The sequence below is a fragment of the Gopherus evgoodei genome, chromosome 1 (genome assembly GCF_007399415.2).
Source record: "Gopherus evgoodei ecotype Sinaloan lineage chromosome 1, rGopEvg1_v1.p, whole genome shotgun sequence".
NCBI lineage: Eukaryota > Metazoa > Chordata > Testudines > Testudinidae > Gopherus > Gopherus evgoodei.
In genome coordinates, this window is record NC_044322.1 from 278,044,843 (window position 1) to 278,063,304 (window position 18,462).

General features: G+C 46.5%; 1 protein-coding gene across 1 annotated transcript in view; it reads right to left on the bottom strand.

The window, feature by feature from the left end:
• Positions 1-18,462, bottom strand: part of NR1H4 (nuclear receptor subfamily 1 group H member 4) — a 54,133-nt gene continuing 35,671 nt past the window's right edge. The window contains exons 8-9 of the mRNA XM_030553855.1: positions 8,998-9,111; positions 1-239 (exon numbers count right to left, since the gene is read on the bottom strand). Of these exons, the coding sequence (XP_030409715.1) occupies positions 1-239; positions 8,998-9,111 (353 nt within the window). The remainder of the gene's footprint in view (positions 240-8,997; positions 9,112-18,462) is intronic.

Consider the following 18,462-nt stretch of genomic DNA (forward strand, 5'->3'; position numbering starts at 1 on the left):
TCACTGCACATCCCAGATTTCACAGAGAAGAGGGGTAAATTTATGATCATTCACTCTCCATGACATCAGCATCTCTGCATGATGATGGTTAAATGTCCGTAATTCTGTCAGACGGCCCAGAAGACATGCAAAATGTTGAGGGTTATCAGTGTGGTAAAGCTTGCAGAGCTTTTGTAGAACTTCAAGCAGTGGTTCTTGAAGTCTTTCCACAGACTCTCTATCCTTTATGTATTGTCGATCTGGTTTGTTTTGAAAAGAATATAGAAAAATAATTAGTAAATATGCACTTTTGTAGATTGCAAACACTTCTCTGAATCTCTTATGAGAAATGGATGGACTGCAGTCTAGAGTATGTACAGTAATATTAAACCTTTTCACCCTAGCATAGAGCAAGAGTCAAATCTGCCAAAAAGAATGTTTCAAGGCAAGAGGAAACATAAAGGTCTCAGGACTTCTCTACATGATGCATGATGCCCATCAGCAGGGCTGTGAATTCTAGTATGCACCAATGTGCCATGCACTAATTGTCCCTGTGGATCCTAAAGTTCATCAGTGTGCATTGTGAATTAGAATTTACACCCCAGCTGGTGCACATTAATGCACTATGTAGACAAGCCCTAGTGTTGCAGTTATGGTGCAGACTGCTTTTTCAAATACATACTCCCTTCTTGCAACCAATCATAACTAGCAAAAAACCTAATTTTCAGGTAGAAACTTCTCATGCCAGTGCTTGGTCTTCTGAGGACAATAACTTGGCCTCTTTTTAGTTTGCTTCTTTTGATTACAGGAAAATATACACACAAATGAAATAATAAAACAAAGCTGATCCTTCATCTTCTACTCATTTAGTATGAAATACATCCCCAGACAGATGACCAGCACAAAGCTATTAGCAAGGGTGGTCAACATTTTTCAAACAAAACTGTTTTTCTAGCTAAATTTGGATTTTTAACTAAACAATCTGTTGTGAAAAGTTTCTGCTGTCTATAGATCATTTTAACTTCAAACACTAAAAGCTTTTTATTAGAAAACGTTGTCACCATACTTCTGAGGCATTGTAATTCAAGTGCCTTGTGCCGCCATTCTTCTCTATGGGCTAGGCCCCCCAACCTGACTACATCTCCCATGATGCACTGTAACCAAGAACTCTCACAGTGCATTCATGATAACTCACCAAAGGGGAAGAAGTCATGTATCATGAGAGATGTAGGCCAGCCAGGGAGACTGACCCATAGAAGAGAATGAGGGCATGAATCATGGTAGCATTTACAAATCAGGATTTTTGGTTTTCAGATGAAAGCTTTTGGTCAACATTTGTTGGGTTTCATTTTTTTTTCTTTTTCATCTAATTTTTTTTTTGAGGGGAGACTCTTTTCCAGGCCATCTCCTGGTACCACCGCGGGCAGTGGGTGAAGCTTCCCGTCAGGGAGGCTAACTCCCCATCCCACCTTTTCCACCGGCAGGCCCGTCCACACTCCACCCCAGGCCCTGCCTGCTCCCCAGCTGGGTCCCCTTCCCACTCGCCATAGGCATCCCTTCTCTCCTTCCCCCCTCCTCCCCAATGCTTGCTCCCCCCACTGCTGCTCACCAGTCCCTCCTCCCTCCCCCACTCGCCCCCCCACTGTTCCCTCCTCCCCTCTCCCTCACTCAGCCCTCTCCTTGCTCGCTGCATGCGACCCTCCTCTCCTTCCCCCCACCTCCCTGCTTGGCATCCCCTGCCACTGCTCACTGGTCCCCCCTCCGACTCGCTGCACACATCCCTCCTCCTCTCCCCTCCCTGCATGGCCCACTGGCGCTTGCCATGTCCCTCCTCTGTGGGAGGAGGGGCCGGTGAGCGGTGGCAGGCAAGCAGGGAGGGGGCTGCGTGGGGAGGAGAGGAGTAACCGGCAAGTGGCAGTTGGGACCTCCAGAGTCGGGGGTGGAGAGTGCTGGAGAGAAGAAGCCAGGCGGAGAACACCAAGCTTTTATATGTGCCATGCGGATTCCCGGGTGGCTGAAGAGGTGGTATCTGCTACTCATCTTCCAAGTTCATCAGTAATCTCCCTGAGGAGTCCAAGGGACCAGGGAAGCAGATACCGCCTCCTCAATCACCCGGGAACCTGCATGGCGCATAATAAGCAAAAACTTCCTGCGGAAGCCCATTCCCAGCAGGGAGGGAAAGAGGTGGGGCCACCACAGCCCAGGCATCTGGGTCAGTGGCGATTGTTCCAAGGGAGGCTTAGCTTCTCCTGGTTTGTTATACCTGCTGATCCATGGGCACCAATAAGAACTGTACTTAGAGCTTGTTATTTGCCATATTGCATGTTGGAATGGGAGTGACTGCCAAATTATGTGAATAAGCAATTGGTCCCTATTCCAGCCATTTTATGACCTCTAGGCCTTGTCCCAGAATTCTCCTGTACCACTCCTGTGATGGAAGGCCTTTGGTGCCAAAAAGCTTCTTTGTATGTTTTGGTGAAAGCTGGAATAGGAACTAGTAGTAATATTTGTAAATATATTGTGGTAGGACTGAAAGGCCTCAAATGGGATTGGGGCACCATTGCACTGGTGCTATATAAACATAGAAAAGAGAAAATCCTGGTCCTGATGGGGCTTACAAGATAAAAAACTGCTACTTTCCCTCCTCTTGCTTCTGCCTGCAGGTGTTCTACCATGTACTTATGATACGCCAGCCAGAGTTTGTTCTTCAAGACTTAATCCTGTTGCTGCTGTTTTTTTAGCACAGTATACATGATGTCTCATGCATCTGACGAAGTGGGTATTGTGATGGGGCAAGGCCAGATGGCTACAGTAAAGTACTGAGAAACAGGTATGTTAGCCCCAGGCTAAACAAATCCCTAGTACCCTGGTAACCAAATGGCAGTTGCTCCAGGTTAATCAAGGCACCTGGGGCCAATTAAGATCTTTCTAGAAGGCAGTGGAGATAGCTACTTTAATTACAACCCCTGCAGCCAATCAAGGCAGGCTAATCAGGGCACCTGGGTTTAAAAAGGAGCTCACTCCAGTCAGGCAGAGAGGAGCCAGAGAAGAAGGAGCGTGTGTGAGTTGCTGGGAGCAAGAGGGCAAGGAGCTGAGAGTGAGAGAGTGTACTGCTGGAGGATTGAGGAGGACAAGCGTTATCAGACACCAGGAGGAAGGTCCTGTGGTGAGGATAAGGAAGGTATTTGGAGGAGGCCATGGGGAAGTAGCCCAGGGAGTTGTAGCTGTCATGCAGCTGGTACAGAAGGCACTATAGACAGCTGTGATCCACAGGGCCCTGGGCTGGAACCCGGAGTGGAGGGTGGGCCCGGGTTCCCCCCAAACCTCCCAACTCCTGATCAGACACAGGAGGAGCTGACCCAGACTGTGAGTTCCACAAGAGGGGAAGATCACTGAGGTGAACAAATCTGCCAATAAGCGCAAGACACACTAAGGTAGAGGAGGAACTTTGTCACAACTGGTGTCAGGAGTGGGATTCTTTGGTGTGCACAGCGTGGCGGGAAAAAAAAAGGAGGGTGATTTAAAAAAAAAAAAGGAGAGGGTTTTTTTTTTCCACCACAATGGATGACGTAGTGCGGGCACTGATACAAGCCACAGCAGCGCAGCAGGAGGCTACCCGTGTCCAGGCAGCTGCCCAACAGAAGGCAGTGCGGCTGCAGCAAGAAACGATGGACCAGGTTTCTCAAGACTGAGCTATGTTGCAGGAACTGGTAAACCAGGTAAAGACCCTTACAGAGCTGAACCGTGGCCATGATGGGATGTGGCTCATACAGGCCAGCCATTGGCTGCAGAAAATGACGCAGGAGGATGATGTAGAGGCATACTTTCTGGCCTTTGAGAGGACAGCCCTATGGGAGGCCTGGCCTAGAGATCAGTGGTCTGGCATCCTTGCCCCATTCCTGTGTGAGGAGGCCCAGAAGGCCTACCATGATCTGCCTGAAGAGGCTGCAGCAGACTACCCCCAGATGAAAGCAGAGATTCTGGCCAGACCTGGGGTAACGACTGCAGTGCGGGGCCAGCGGTATCACGAGTGGAGGTACCAGGAAGACAAAACCCCGCGGTCCCAACTGTATGACCTCATCCATCTTGCACGAAAGTGGTTGCAAACAGAGTCCCGGAGTCCGGAAGAGATACTAGAGGTTCTGGTCATTGACCGGTACATGAGGGCACTGCCACCAGATCTCTGCAAATGGGTAGGCCAGAACGATCCGTCCACCTATGATGAGATGATCACGCTGGTAGAAAGACGCATGACAGCCAGGGAATTGACCCGACTACCCAAGGAAAGTCCCTTTTGTAGCAAACACCCAACCCCAGCCCTGGAAGGTGGGACAGCAAACCCCTGGGGAGTCCTAGGTGGAGGAAAAGGGAGTCCGAAAACCAGCGGAGACCCCAGAAGGAAAGGATTGGCCTGAGTGGGGGAAACCCTGAGACTAAACCCCCAACCCACAGGATAGGGGAATGATTAGAAACAATTATAGATGTTATGCGAGTGGGGACACATAGCAGCACAGTGTCCTAGCACTGAGGAGCCTATGCAATGCAACTTGGGGGACTGGCAAGTCCCACGCTCCCTTATCCACCTTGCGGGCATCGCATTAGCCCCGCATAACTATACCAAGCCTGTGAAGATAAATGGAGTAGAGACTACAGCGCTTGTGGACTCGGGGAGTGCTATCACCCTTATATCGGATAAGCTGGTAAAAAGTAGCCAGCTGCTACAAGCCAAACGAATAGCAGTGACATGCGTGCATGGGGCCATGAGTCATTACCCCACCATCCCAGTGGAGACAGAGGTTCAGGGGAACCCCACTGAGGTGACAGTGGGCGTAGTTCCTAAACTCCCATATCCTGTAGTCATTGGGAGGGACTATCCAGGGTTTGATAATTTACTCCCCCCAGAGAGGCTGGAGGGAGATGGGGACCCTGTTGGCAGCGACTCATCGTTGGGGGAATGTCAACCCCCAATGTTTTCAGAGTTTTCTCAGGATCTATTCTCAGCCCCTCAAAAGGCCTGGAAGACAAAAAAAGAAAGGAAGGCCGCGAAGGCCTTGGGAACCCGGATCCTGACCCAGGGCCCAGGACCGAAGACCACGCTAGTAGGCAGATGGACACGAGCAGCCATCAGAGAAACTACCAACACGGAAGGTGAGCCGGAGGCTGGCCCCAGCCATGATGGTGATGAGCCATTGGAAGAAACAGAAGCTGGCCCCTGGGACCTCAGGCAGGTTAGTCCTGGGAGAGAGACTTTTGGGAGGGACCAGGCAGAGGACTCTAGATATGATAACGTCAGGAAAGAGGTGGCTGAGATAGATGGGACACCACTGGAGGGGAAGGTCCGGGGTCCAGGACCCTATTTTATAGTGAAGAAAGATCTCCTGTATCGTGTGGTGCAAATGCAGGAGCAGGAGATACATCAACTTCTGGTGCCAAAAACATCAAAAAGCCATATTGAGCCTTGCCCACAGTCACCCGTTTGGATGACACCTAGGGGTAGAGAAAACCCAGGCCAGGATCCTGCGGAGGTTCTTCTGGCCAGGAGTACATGAAGATGTCAGGCGATACTGCACCTCTTGTCCAGAGTGTCAGCTACATAGCCCTCGCCCACACTTGCGGGCCCTTTTGATACCTCTTCCAATAATAGAGGTACCATTTGAATGCATAGCCATGGATCTGATTGGGCCCCTAGAGAAGACAGCTCGGGGCCACCAACATGTTCTGGTTGTACTAGACTATGCAAGCCGGTACCCAGAAGCCGTTCCCCTACACAACACAGCCTCCAAGACAATAGCTAAGGAGCTACTACAGATCTTTTCCCGGGTTGGGCTACCCAAGGAGATACTGACTGATCAAGGGACACCTTTCGTGTCCAAGCTGATGAAAGATCTCTGTTCATTGCTCCATGTACAAGCCCTACGGACCTCTGTATACCACCCACAAAAAGACGGTCTTGTGGAAAGGTTCAATGGGACCCTCAAGGCCATGATCAGGAAAGTGGTGAGCCGGGATGGGAAAGACTGGGATACCCTATTGCCTTACCTCATGTTTGCCATCCTTGAAGTCCCACAAGCCTCCACAGGTTTCTCTCCATTCGAACTACTATATGGGCGCCATCCCCGGGGCATATTGGATATAGCCAGAGAAGCCTGGGAAGAGGAGCCAAATCCCAGAAGGAACATAGTCGAGCATGTACTACAGATGAGGGATCGGATAGCTCGAGTTACACCCATTGTACAGGAACACTTGGAGAAAGCACAGGAGACCCAACTAACCCATTATAACCACCAAGCAAAGCTCTGACGGTTCCAACCAGGGGATCGAGTAATGGTCCTGGTGCCCACAGCAGAAAGCAAGCTGTTGGCCCAGTGGCAGGGACCCTATGAAGTGATTGAAGCCGTGGGAGAAGTAAACTATAAGGTGCGGCAGCCAGGCCGCAGGAAACCTGAGCAAATTTACCACATCAATCTCCTAAAACCTTGGCATGATCAAGAGGCATGCTTAGTCACCCAGGAGACCCTTCCCCAGAAGGATAACTTACACGAGCAAGTGAGGATATCACCCGACTTGACGCCAAATCAAAAGGTTGAGGCAGCCGACAAGATTAATCGCAATCGAGATGTGTTCTCTACAAAACCGGGGCGGACGACTGAGACCTATCACCATATCCGCACGATCCCCGGAGCCAAGGTAACACTGAGACCCTACCGAATCCCAGCAGCCAAAAGAGAGGAAATCAAGGCTGAAGTAAAGAAAATGTTAGAATTAGGCGTTATTGAAGAATCCTACAGTCAGTGGTGCAGTCCAATTGTTCTAGTGCCTAAACCTGCCGGTACCATGAGATTCTGTAATGACTTTCGCCGACTGAATGAAGTATCCCAATTTGATGCGTACCCCATACCACGCATCGACGAACTGGTTGACCGACTGGGTAGTGCCCGATTCTTGACTACACTGGATCTGACAAAAGGGTATTGGCAGATTCCCCTGACCAAAGAAGCTAAAGAAAAGACAGCGTTCTCCACCCCGGATGGGCTATTCCAGTACACAGTCCTCCCTTTTGGGCTACATGGGGCCCCAGCTACATTCCAGCGCCTCATGGATAAGCTGCTGTGCCCCCATACTAGTTATGCAGCTGCATACCTAGATAATATCATCATCCATACTCCAGACTGGAGAACCCACTTGGAGAAAGTTGAGGCCGTACTACGCACCTTAAGGCGGGCTGGCCTCACCGCTAATCCCGCTAAATGCGCCATAGGACTAGCAGAGGCTAAGTACCTGGGATATATTGTAGGACGGGGTATAGTGAAGCCCCAAACTAATAAGCTAGAGGCTATTCAAAACTGGCCCCGGCCGACCCGAAAGAAGCAGGTCCGTGCGTTCCTGGGTGTGGTAGGCTACTACTGACGTTTTATTCTCCACTTCGCCAGTAGGGCAAGTCCTCTAACGGAACTGGTGAAGGCCCGAGGTCCAGACATGGTGAAGTGGACCGACACAGCAAAGAGGGCATTCATAGACCTTCGGACAGCTCTCTGTAATGACCCCATCCTCATAGCCCCGGACTTTACCAAGGAATTTATTTTCCAAACAGATGATTCCGAGGTGGGGTTGGGGGCGGTTCTGTCGCAAATGATTGGAGAAGAAGAACACCCGATCCTCTAGCTAAGCAGAAAGCTGCTCCCAAGAGAACAGAAGTATGCAGTAGTCGAGAGAGAATGCTTTGCTGTCAAATGGACCATGGAGACACTGCGTTATTACCTCTTAGGCCGGTGATTTACTCTTGTGACAGACCATGTACCCCTTCAGTGGATGCAGAGAAATAAGGAAAAGTATGCAAGGGTCACCAGGTGGTTCTTATCCCTCCAACCATTCCAGTTCCGCATATGGCACAGGGCTGGATGCCACCACGGCAATGCTGATGGCCTTTCTCGAGCACACTGCCTGGCGTCCCAAGTTGCCCAACTCTATGGTGTTGAGCAGAGGGGGGCGATATGTGATGGGGCAAGGCCAGATGGCTACAGTAAAGTACTGAGAAACAGGTATGTTAGCCCCAGGCTAAACAAATCCCTAGTACCCTGGTAACCAAATGGCAGTTGCTACAGGTTAATCAAGGCACCTGGGGCCAATTAAGATCTTTCTAGAAGGCAGTAGAGATAGCTACTTTAATTAGAACACCTGCAGCCAATCAAGGCAGGCTAATCAGGGCACCTGGGTTTAAAAAGGAGCTCACTCCAGTCAGGCAGAGAGGAGCCAGAGGAGAAGGACTGTGTGTGAGTTGCTGGGAGCAAGAAGGCAAGGAGCTGAGAGTGAGAGAGTGTACTGCTGGAGGATTGAGGAGGACAAGCGTTATCAGACACCAGGAGGAAGGTCCTGTGGTGAGGATAAAGAAGGTATTTGGAGGAGGCCATGGGGAAGTAGTCCAGGGAGTTGTAGCTGTCATGCAGCTGGTACAGGAGGCACTATAGACAGCTGTGATCAACAGGGCCCTGGGCTGGAACCTGGAGTGGAGGGTGGGCCCAGGTTCCCCCCAAACCTCCCAACTCCTGATCAGACACAGGAGGAGCTGACCCAGACTGTGGGTTCCACAAGAGAGGAAGATCACTGAGATGAACAAATCCGCCAATAAGCGCAGGACCCACTAAGGTAGAGGAAGAACTTTGTCACAGTATTCACCCACTAAAGCTTATGCTTCAATACGTCTGTTAGTCTATAAGGTGCCACAGGACTCTTTGTTGCTTTTTACAGATCCAGACTAACACAGCTACCTCTCTGATACATGATGTGGCAGTTTCCTTTCAAAGGTCTGATGTTCCACTGAAATCACAATGGAACGTTAGGACATATTTGCTACTGTATATCATCAACACTTGGGAGTTTTCCATATAAAAGAAAAAGAAAAGCCCTTTCTGATAAGCAACAATATCTTAATTTTTATTCAGCTGCTATAGGCAAGTCATTTTTATGATTTCCTGTATGTAAAAATTATTGTCAAATATTTAATTTAGAAATAGAAATTACCTGGAGTTAGGATAACTATTGCTGTAAGTAGAGCATATTCTTCTTCTGTCATCTTCAGTTCTCCAACGCTTTTATAAAAACCAAACATGGGAGTTATGTAATCATCAGCGATACCTGTTTAAAAAAAAAAAGTGATATAATCAAAGACTTTTAAAAAACATACTAAAAATAAATAGTTTTATCTGTGGCCCTCTTGGCCTAAGCAGTTAGCCAAATATCTGGGCCTTTGCCAGGTTGTCTCCATTAAAGGGGAAATTGGTGACAGTCAGTATTTCTTTAGTGAAATCCTGTTGACTCCCAAAGAATGTACACAAAGTCCTGTTTCTGTGAACACAGTAGGAACAAACAATATGAGGCAGTTTCTTTGCTCATGGTTTCCAAGCCTGCCATTCCAGCGAATCCTGTGCCCCCAAAAGCTCTGTCTCTCTCTCTCTTAGAGCCACATTCATTATTGTATCTGTCTGTCTGCTGGCTTTCTGGTTGCTTTCTGCATCCAATACACACCGCTTGCCAAGTAATCCCTTAGCCCCTGCATCTGCAATCAGTCCCAGAAAAACTTCTCAGGGTATGTCTACATTGCAGTTAAACCCCCACAGCTGGCCTGTGTCAGATGACTTGTACTCTCAGGGCTTGGGCTAAGAGGCTATTTAATTATAGTGTAAACACTCAGGCTGGCATCCTGGCTTTAGGACCCCACAGTGAGGGAGGGTCTCAGAACCCAGGTTTCAGTGCAAGCCTGAACATCTATACCAGGGGTCAGCAGCCTATGGCAGGTGTGCCAAAGGCGGCATGCAAAATGATTTTCAGTGGCACTCACACTGCCCAGGTCCCAGCCATCAGTCCTGGGGGCTCTGCTGCTGGCCTGGGGTCCTACCACTAGCCCCCTGCCATCCGGGGTCGTGTCTGCCAGCCCCCACTCAGTTTGCTGCTGGCCCTGGGTTCCAGCCACCAGTCCTGGGTGCTCTGCTGCCATCCTGGGGTCCCGGCCTCCAGCCTGGGGCTCTGCAGCAGCCCCCAGCTCTGGCCCACTGGCTCCAGTCTGGGGCAGTGAGGGTGCAGACAGGGGCAAGAGGAGGTGCAGCTCAGCACCCCCACCTTAAAAATTGTTCCACTGCCACTGTACTGGGATATTTTTAAGTCCTGATTTCCTGCCTGCATCACTATCATGTCATGTGGAATAGCACATTGCATTTGATGTTGTGCATGCCATCTGTTGCATTTTTTTTCCCCACTGTGAGTTGAGGGGTACATTTGACAAAATGTCAGCTCCTAAGAAAGCAAAATTAGATGTCCGTTCATTTCACTTCTCTGGAACATTTGGTGGCTAAGTTGTGGCAAGGTTTTGGTGCGCTTTGTAAACTGTTTTGATGCAATCAAGGCCTTTTTGTCGGAAAAAGGACAAAACTACCCCGAACTGGATGATGACAAATGGCTGTGTAAGCTCATGTTTCTAACTGACATCACCACTCACCTAAATGAAAACAGCCCTGTCTCCAGGCTGCAGGGCAAACAGTTCTGGATCTTTATGAAGCCTGGAAGGCATTTGTTGTAAAACAAGCAGTTTTTTCTTGGTATATTCGAACTTTGACTTTCTGCTACTTCCAACACATAAAAGAGCCATCGACACGTTGCACTGTCAGTGTCGATGAGATTGGAATGTATATGCAAGAACTGAAATCAGAATTTTCTGACAGATTTCAAGATTTGCAGTGATTTGGCCCAATGCTTTCTTTTCTAATTAAACCTGAAAAGTTCAACAAAAATGACTTGAATTTGTCTGTATTTAAGTGGATGAAGATTTCAAAATGCAGCTCATTCAGTTAAAAAGCTCAGAATTGTGGGCATCAAAGTTTGGAGATCTGCGAAGCGCACTTAAAGCTACTGAGAGAGATCACTGGGGCCTCTATTCTGACCTGCTGGATGTCCCTGCCAGTGAAATTTAACTGTTTTAAGAAAATTGTGTTTGCAATGCTTTCAGCATTTAGATTCAGCATTTGGATTCACATACTGTGTGAACAGGTATTTCCACACATGAAATCTGTCCTCTGTCCCTCTCGGGGCCGGTTAACTACTGATCACTCAGAAGTGTGCAGTTTATACTATCCAAATATGTGCCAGACATTGGAAAACTCAGTAAGGAAAAGCAAGGGCAAGGATCACACTAAACTGATAAGATCTGCAGTTTAATTTAATTTTAAATGAAGCTTCTTTAACATTTAAAAAACCTTATTTACTTTACATACAATGATAGTTTAGTTATATATTATATAGAGAGACCATCTAAAAATGGTAAAATGTATTACTGGCACGCGAAACCTTAAATTACAGTGAATAAATGAAGACTTGGCACACCACTTCTGAAAAGTTGCTGACCCTGATATACACTGCCATTTTATACCCCACAGCCTAAAACTATGAGGCTGAGTCAGCTGACATGGGCCAGCTGTGGGTGTTCTATTGCAGTGTAGACATACTCTAAGATCACCCTTGGGGTCAGAGCCAAGGGCATTATCCTGTGTGACACTTGCATCTGTAAGGTATTTGGACCAAGGAACAATGGCACTTTCTGGCTCTCTGATAATTATTTGGGACAAACCAAACAGGAGCATCCTAGACAGTCAGTCAGGAAAGAAGTGTATGTAGCTGCTACTAGCTTCCCAAACCCCTTAGAACCTGTGACTGTGCCAAGCTCAGCTGATCCATTAATCTAAGAGACTGGTGTTCTCCCAGAAAAAATGGAATCCCAGGCTCAATTCCTGCCCTTTCTTATAAAGCAAGTATGATATGTTTATATATGACTCTTGGGTCTAGAGACCATGGACTTGATTCTTATTTATGCTCAGGCCCCTTTATAGCACTCTGACCTTAAATTACATTCACACCCACTTTGTCTCCTTTACACTGTGCCTTAGTGTACTTGAGAATCATGCCCAATGAATTTATGCCTTTTTCATAGGGGAGCAGGGTGCACTATAACTTTCATATTCCAATAGGGCTGTTGCAAGATTGCTTAATACAGCTGCCTGATGTTGTCTGATGGTGGGCTTCTGGGGTGTGTTTAGAATTTCACATCAGTGGTTCTGCAGCAGCAATGCCAGGGCAGTTAACCATAGGTTTGAAGGAAGGGATCCTACTCTATTTCCATAAGTGAAAACTTTGTGACTTGTTGTTTAATTATCCCAACCACTGGGAGGAAACACATTTCTGAGTTTTGAGCTAATCTTGGCTAAAAGTTAAGGGTTTGTGTGGAAACCACTGTGGTTTTGCATGATTTACACAAAAAGTAAGCTAAACTTTGTAGTTTTAGTCACATTTTGCTTTGAGGTTTGGAGATTGTTCAAACCTGAAAACTCAAAGTGAAACTCAGTAGATGCGGATCCACAGGAAGCAAAATAGAAAAACTGAGAGGTCACTTGACTAAACTATGATTAGTCACTTTCTGCTCCTATAGGAATAAACATTTCCACTATTTGGAATAAATTAGCAACAAAGAACACTCTCTTTGGAAAGTAAATCTAACCCATGGTGCACACTGTAATTAAACATATAACATTAACCACTTGTGTTAATTTCAGGTTACAAACTGCAATACTGAAGCTCTTATCACAAGTTTTCACATAGGCCCTTTTGAGAAGGGTCAGAGTCAATTAAGCAGAAATGTATGATGAGCGTCTGCTTGTCATATGTGAGTTAATTGCACTCTTGGGGCTTCAAAAACAATGAACTACAGCCAGAACCTCTAATTTTCCACTGTAATTTTTCTCATAATTATCAGAGTTAGCTATTTAAAATGTTGAACAGCTGTTTTTGCTAAGCTTTCAGGTCCATCTATTCCTTTAGAAAGAGAGTGCTTTTAAAAAGTACCACTGTGATTAAATATGACAAAATTAAATGCCAAAGCTCATATGAAAACTGTAAAATGTAAAATCTGTACAATTTAGCAGTGGAGTTTGACAGAAAGAACTCCCCATTGGAAGCGAATGGCTCAGAAATGGCTGCATGAAGGTCCGGGAGCAAACAAAACATGTCCAGATTTGTAACTGCCATTGGATTACCATCATCTTCTTGATTGAAAGCATGGAAAACAGGAGAGGGAAGGGAGAATCCTAGCAAGACTGCCTCCTTCCCACTCCTGACTCATTCCTCTCCCCCAGTTTCCATTGGTGCCACCTCTCCTGATTATCTCATGACATTTGGTACTTTAGCCCCTCCAGTCAAGTGATTATATGAGAATCTCAGCTTTTGTTTTTTCAGAAAGTTTCTAGCCCTTATGGTTGTGGAGAAAAGCTTGAAAACATGACCAGAGGGTATTCCAATGTCTTAAAAGCTAGAAGGCAAACAAAAGGAGCCCCCAAATATATTTTATTCTAAAATCTCATGATTTTTCAGCCTGTCATGTTGGGGTGCTGACTTGAGCTTTGAATGGTTGGCGTTGGTAATGATGAGTTTCTGCGCTGTTCTCTTCAGCCTCTCTGATACAGAGTGTACCCAAAGCAAAGTAAAAATGACAACAATCAGAGGTCCCAATTCTGGAGAAGGGTGTAGTCACTCTGCACCATGCCAGCAGTGGAATCTGGATCTAAAGCAGGCAGAGGTGGCCATTGAAAGATCATCCCATGAAGAGATTCTCCAGTGGCTCCTACAAAGGGGGAAATGGCTGGGGTTTCCCTGCACCTTCTCTGATGCATGGCTGCCTTATATGTCCTTATCTGCCCATTGACAGTTTAGACATGACTTAGAGCAGCTGGAGACAGGGCCGGCTCCAGGCACCAGCTTATCAAGCAGGTGCTTGGGACGGCAACTCCGGAGGGGGCGGCACTTTCAAATATTCGGCGGCAATTCGGTGGAGGGTCCCTCACTCCCGTTTGGAGCGAAGGACCTCCCACTGAATTGCTGAAGATCGCGATCATGCCTTTTTTTTTCTTCCCCTGCTTGGGGAGGCAGAACCCGTGGAGCCGGCCCTGGCGGGAGACCAGTCATAGATGTAATGACCCAGGTCTGTGAGCCCAAAAGCCACCTTTGCCCACTCCTTTCTTCTTCTCTGGGGCTGTGCTGTGCATTCCTGGGCCCATCTCTCCATTGCCCACCACGTTGTGTACTCATTTATAACAGTGCAAAGTGGGTGCAGAACACCACCATTCTGATATGGTAGCATTTTACACTCCTCTCATTCTGGGGGAGATGTCTGCATGGTTTATTCACCTCCCTGAGCAACATAAATTATGCCAACATAAGCTGTAGTGTAGACCTAGCCTAGAGTTTCATCTGTACTACAAAATTAGATTGATTTAACTACGTCAGTCAGAGGTGTGGAAAAATCCACACCCTTGAGTGGCATTGTTAAACTGACCCAATTCCATATGTAGACAGTGCTAAGTCAATGGAAGAATTCTTCCACTGACCTATTATCTGTCACAGAGGTGGATTACCTATGCTGATAGGAGAATCTCTCTCATTGGTGTAGGTAATGTCTATGCTGTATCGCTGTGGCATTTTAAGTGTAGACAAGTCGTATATGCCTGTACAGTGCCTAGCACAATGAGGCCCTGACCTCAGCACCACTGTGATACAAATAATAAGTAAAAGAATAGTACGCAGGAAAGGGAGGAAAGAATGAAGAGGAGTGTTATAGTATTAGAGAGTTTGCTTATGCTGATACCAAAAAGAATATAATTTCAAATGTTTCAATAGTCAAATGAAGCAAGAGATTATTGTTAGCTAAAAGGTGTAAAATGATAAGCCTCAGTGGAAGAGGCTTTTCTGGTTTTGTTCTATTCACTTTTCTACAGACTTCGGTCTGCACTATTTCATCATGCACTAACTGCTGTTTCATCACAAGAGGGAGCTGTTTTCTTACACGACTGAAAATATTTCCGTTTGGGCTTAATAAACTCCATCAAGAAAAAAAAACCAGAGATAAATGTTTAAAATGCCTGATTTGTTCTTTTTTTAATTGCTATTATGAAATATACAGAGGTGGCCTCATCTCCCTTCAGGTGCTTAGGGTTCAGATTAAAGGTGGCTTTTGGATAGTAACTAGGGGGAGTTATGGGATCCTCTCAAATGTCACTGCTGCAGTTTGCAGTTTAGAAGTGAAGCCAAGACATACTGTGTTTGTAGTTTTATTCTACGTTTGTAATTTGATTTTTAAAAGTCTTTCTGGCCACACTGAGAACAAACAAAATAAGCTGGCTTTTACTTTTGTTTATAAAAAAATCTGTACAATGAGCTGTAGAAGAAATCTGTACTCTATATTGTCCTGTGGGCACATCTTCCTGATTAATATTCACCAGCCACTCTTCCCTCCTTCAAAAACCTTCTGCTAGACCCATTTGTTCTGTGAAGCATGCCAGCTACAAAGAACATGCTGCACTCTGTTTGCCATTTTGTAATGTCTGTATCATACAGACCTGGGCCTGTAAGGGTTGATCTATGGAGTCATTCCATTGGCTTCAGTATATGAGTAAAGTGTCCTAAACAAATAAGAGTCTCTACCTTGAAGAGCTTTACAGTCTGACTTCTCTAGAAGTTGCATCAAGTCATTAATGGGAGATATTCATGAAATCTTTTCGTGAAAGCTCTTCAAAGCAGAGACTCTTATTCGCCCAGCCCACTTTACCTATTGTACAACTTCATTAATATCCACGGTTTCATATACATGATTTTTATCTTGCTTTTTAAGGGTTTAGTCCTGCAATTCTTAGACTAGCGAAACACTCCTTGAAGGCAATGTGAATCATGTCTGCATAGGGTCTGCAGCTTCAGGCCCTTAGCAGTTAGTTGGTTAAAATAACCAGAGAAAATGAGTATTCCTTTCCCTAATAGCCAGTCAGTATTTATCACTGTTGTTGAAGCTACATTTTATGTATGTGTTTATTTTCATTTGCCTTTCTTCAATAATAAAAATGAAACAGACCTACCTGAGGGTAAGATTTAGAGAAGTGTTTATGACATCTAGATTTAAAAAAAAAAAAAAACTTCTACCAGGGAGAATGTTTTGTGCTAATTAACAATAACTAAGACCATGTTGTTAATTTGGATGAAGAGATCTTTCATCTGGATAAGTGTGAAGGTGCCAGTGGATATTAATCCTAGCAGTAAACGAACTGTTTTTTTTATGGAAAACAAAATGTATTAATTACTCACAAAATTACGACTTATCTTTCACAGAATCTTGTCTGTCAAATTTGTTTTCCAGACTCAGAAACTTTCACTGGAAACATTGACTTGTTTTATTTGAATGTTAACAGTGATATGCATCACAAGACCCTATAATCATTGGGGCAGATACATCCAGGGTCTCTGCTGGCTGTGAGCAGTGTAGACCCTGGCAGGGCATAGTCGACTTAAGAGAGTTTGCAGCACCAGAAAGTGGACACATGACCTGTCCTCCAGCAGGTGACTGTTAGGGAGATGAGGAGGGAGAGGCATTAGCTCAGAAGAAGTCATGACCAGTGAAGGAAGTGGTGCATCTCCTCCACATTCACCAGTGTGGCTCAAATGGAACCACAACTGCAGACCAAAGACACTACCCAGCCAATGCTTAACATGGTTTGGAAAAGTGAGGGTATTATCACGCCCACATCTGCCCATCCCATGCTCAGCAATTAGTTCTGGCTCCTACCCCCAAATCAATCCTGTCCCCCAGTCTGCCACCCATCAATTCTCTCCCCCCCAGCCCCATCTCTGTTCCTACTGCAGCTTGTGGGGGATTTCACCCCGCAGATCTGAGGGGGCTGCAGTAGAGTTCTTTCCCACTTCCCAGGCTGGGTGTTGCAGGGAGGGAATTGGGTGGCAGAGGAAGCAGCCTATTGCTCACAGGAGTGAGATGGTAGCAGAGCTGGCATGGACTGCTGGGCATCACTTCAGCATCCCCCCTTCCACTTCCCTGCTGACGCCACAGCTGCTTATGGGAGACATGCGCAGTCCCATCCTGGATGTGGGCAGGGTGGTGGCATGGCATGGCCATCCTATCCTGGGGAGTAGGGGGTGGCAAGCCCGGGGAAGGTATCTCACTGGTGGCCAGCCTGGGGCAAGGATTGGGGCCAGGCCCACTCTGCATGGTCAGCTCCAACCCAGGCTGCCACTGCTGTTTCCTGTCCAGCCAGTGAGCAGAAGGAGCAGCACTGTCAACATGCAGATTAGGCCCCCCAGCCCAGGCTGCCCCCCCAGCCCAGTCCTGGAGAGGCAACTGGAAAGGAGCTAGGACAAGTCTGGGGAGGGGAAAACCATGGTTGGGGGGGAAGCAACTCTCACCCCTGTGAAATAGAAAATGATGCTCCTGTCCTACCCGCCTGTGAGAATGGTGTCAGGTTGCTGAGGGGAGGGAAACAGAGCTCTGCCTCCCTCATGCAGCAGCCCTGATTGGCTACTCTTCACCAGGAGGTGAGAAAGTGGGCAAAGCACCCAATCAGAGGGGCTTCCCCGGGCAGCAATTAAAATATACACCCCTCCCCAACCCAGCTTGCTTCCTAGAAATGTTATGTGCCAAGTCTGCGACTTGTTTCACAACCCGTTCCACTTTCAGTACTACCCCAGCAGAAACCCCTGAGGGAAGGTGGCGGTGGAAACACCATACAGACTTCTTTGGGGGAATTACCTGCAGGTAGGGAAGACGACCTAGCTGGCAAGGAGGTATCATTTATACCTCCTTTAGATAGTTTTGGTGACTCTGGTCTATTTATATAAACATACAGTAGTAGTCAGCTTGGGAAACGTGTTTATATAGATGGAAATTTATTTATATGTGGTCTATCTCAGTGTGCAAATTTAGTAGAAAATTCCCTGCATATTGCAATGAGAATGCTGTATTCCCTTGCCTCTATAGATACGAATTAAACACTTACACCTATTTATCTAGCTATAATGCAGGAATATGGAATTGGCTACTTCATGTGGCAGATGGCTCTGAAATATTCATGAACAGAATTTTCCCATGCTGTATATACCCATGGCTGTGTGTATTACAATGCAGTGAAATGTTATGGAAGATGTTAACTCATCCTGTTTTAAAGAGGTTGTGTTTATTTGCTTGTTTTTGTCTTTTTTTCAGGAATTCCATTTTGAACGTGTTTTAAAAATTGAGTCACTGTGGCCAACAGCACCATCCTGTCCGTCACTCGGGCCTATAACCTGGGTATTATCTTCTTCTTAGAACTATTTCTCGGTCCTCACATCCCAGTCATATCTAAGTCTTATGAAAAACATCTCTCAGATACAGCTTTTCTTAGCTCTCCACACAGCTAATGCTCTCATCCTGGCTCTCATCTCGTATCTCAATTATTGCAACACCCTTTACTCTGACCTTGACAAAGAAAATCTTGCCCTATTGATATCTATTTAGAATACTGCTGCAAAGATCATTTTCCTAGCCCATCACTTTGATCATGTCACTCCTTCTGGGGATCCCGCCACGGGCTTCTCCTTTTCTATCTCATCAAACATAAGCTACCTGGGTTCACTTTC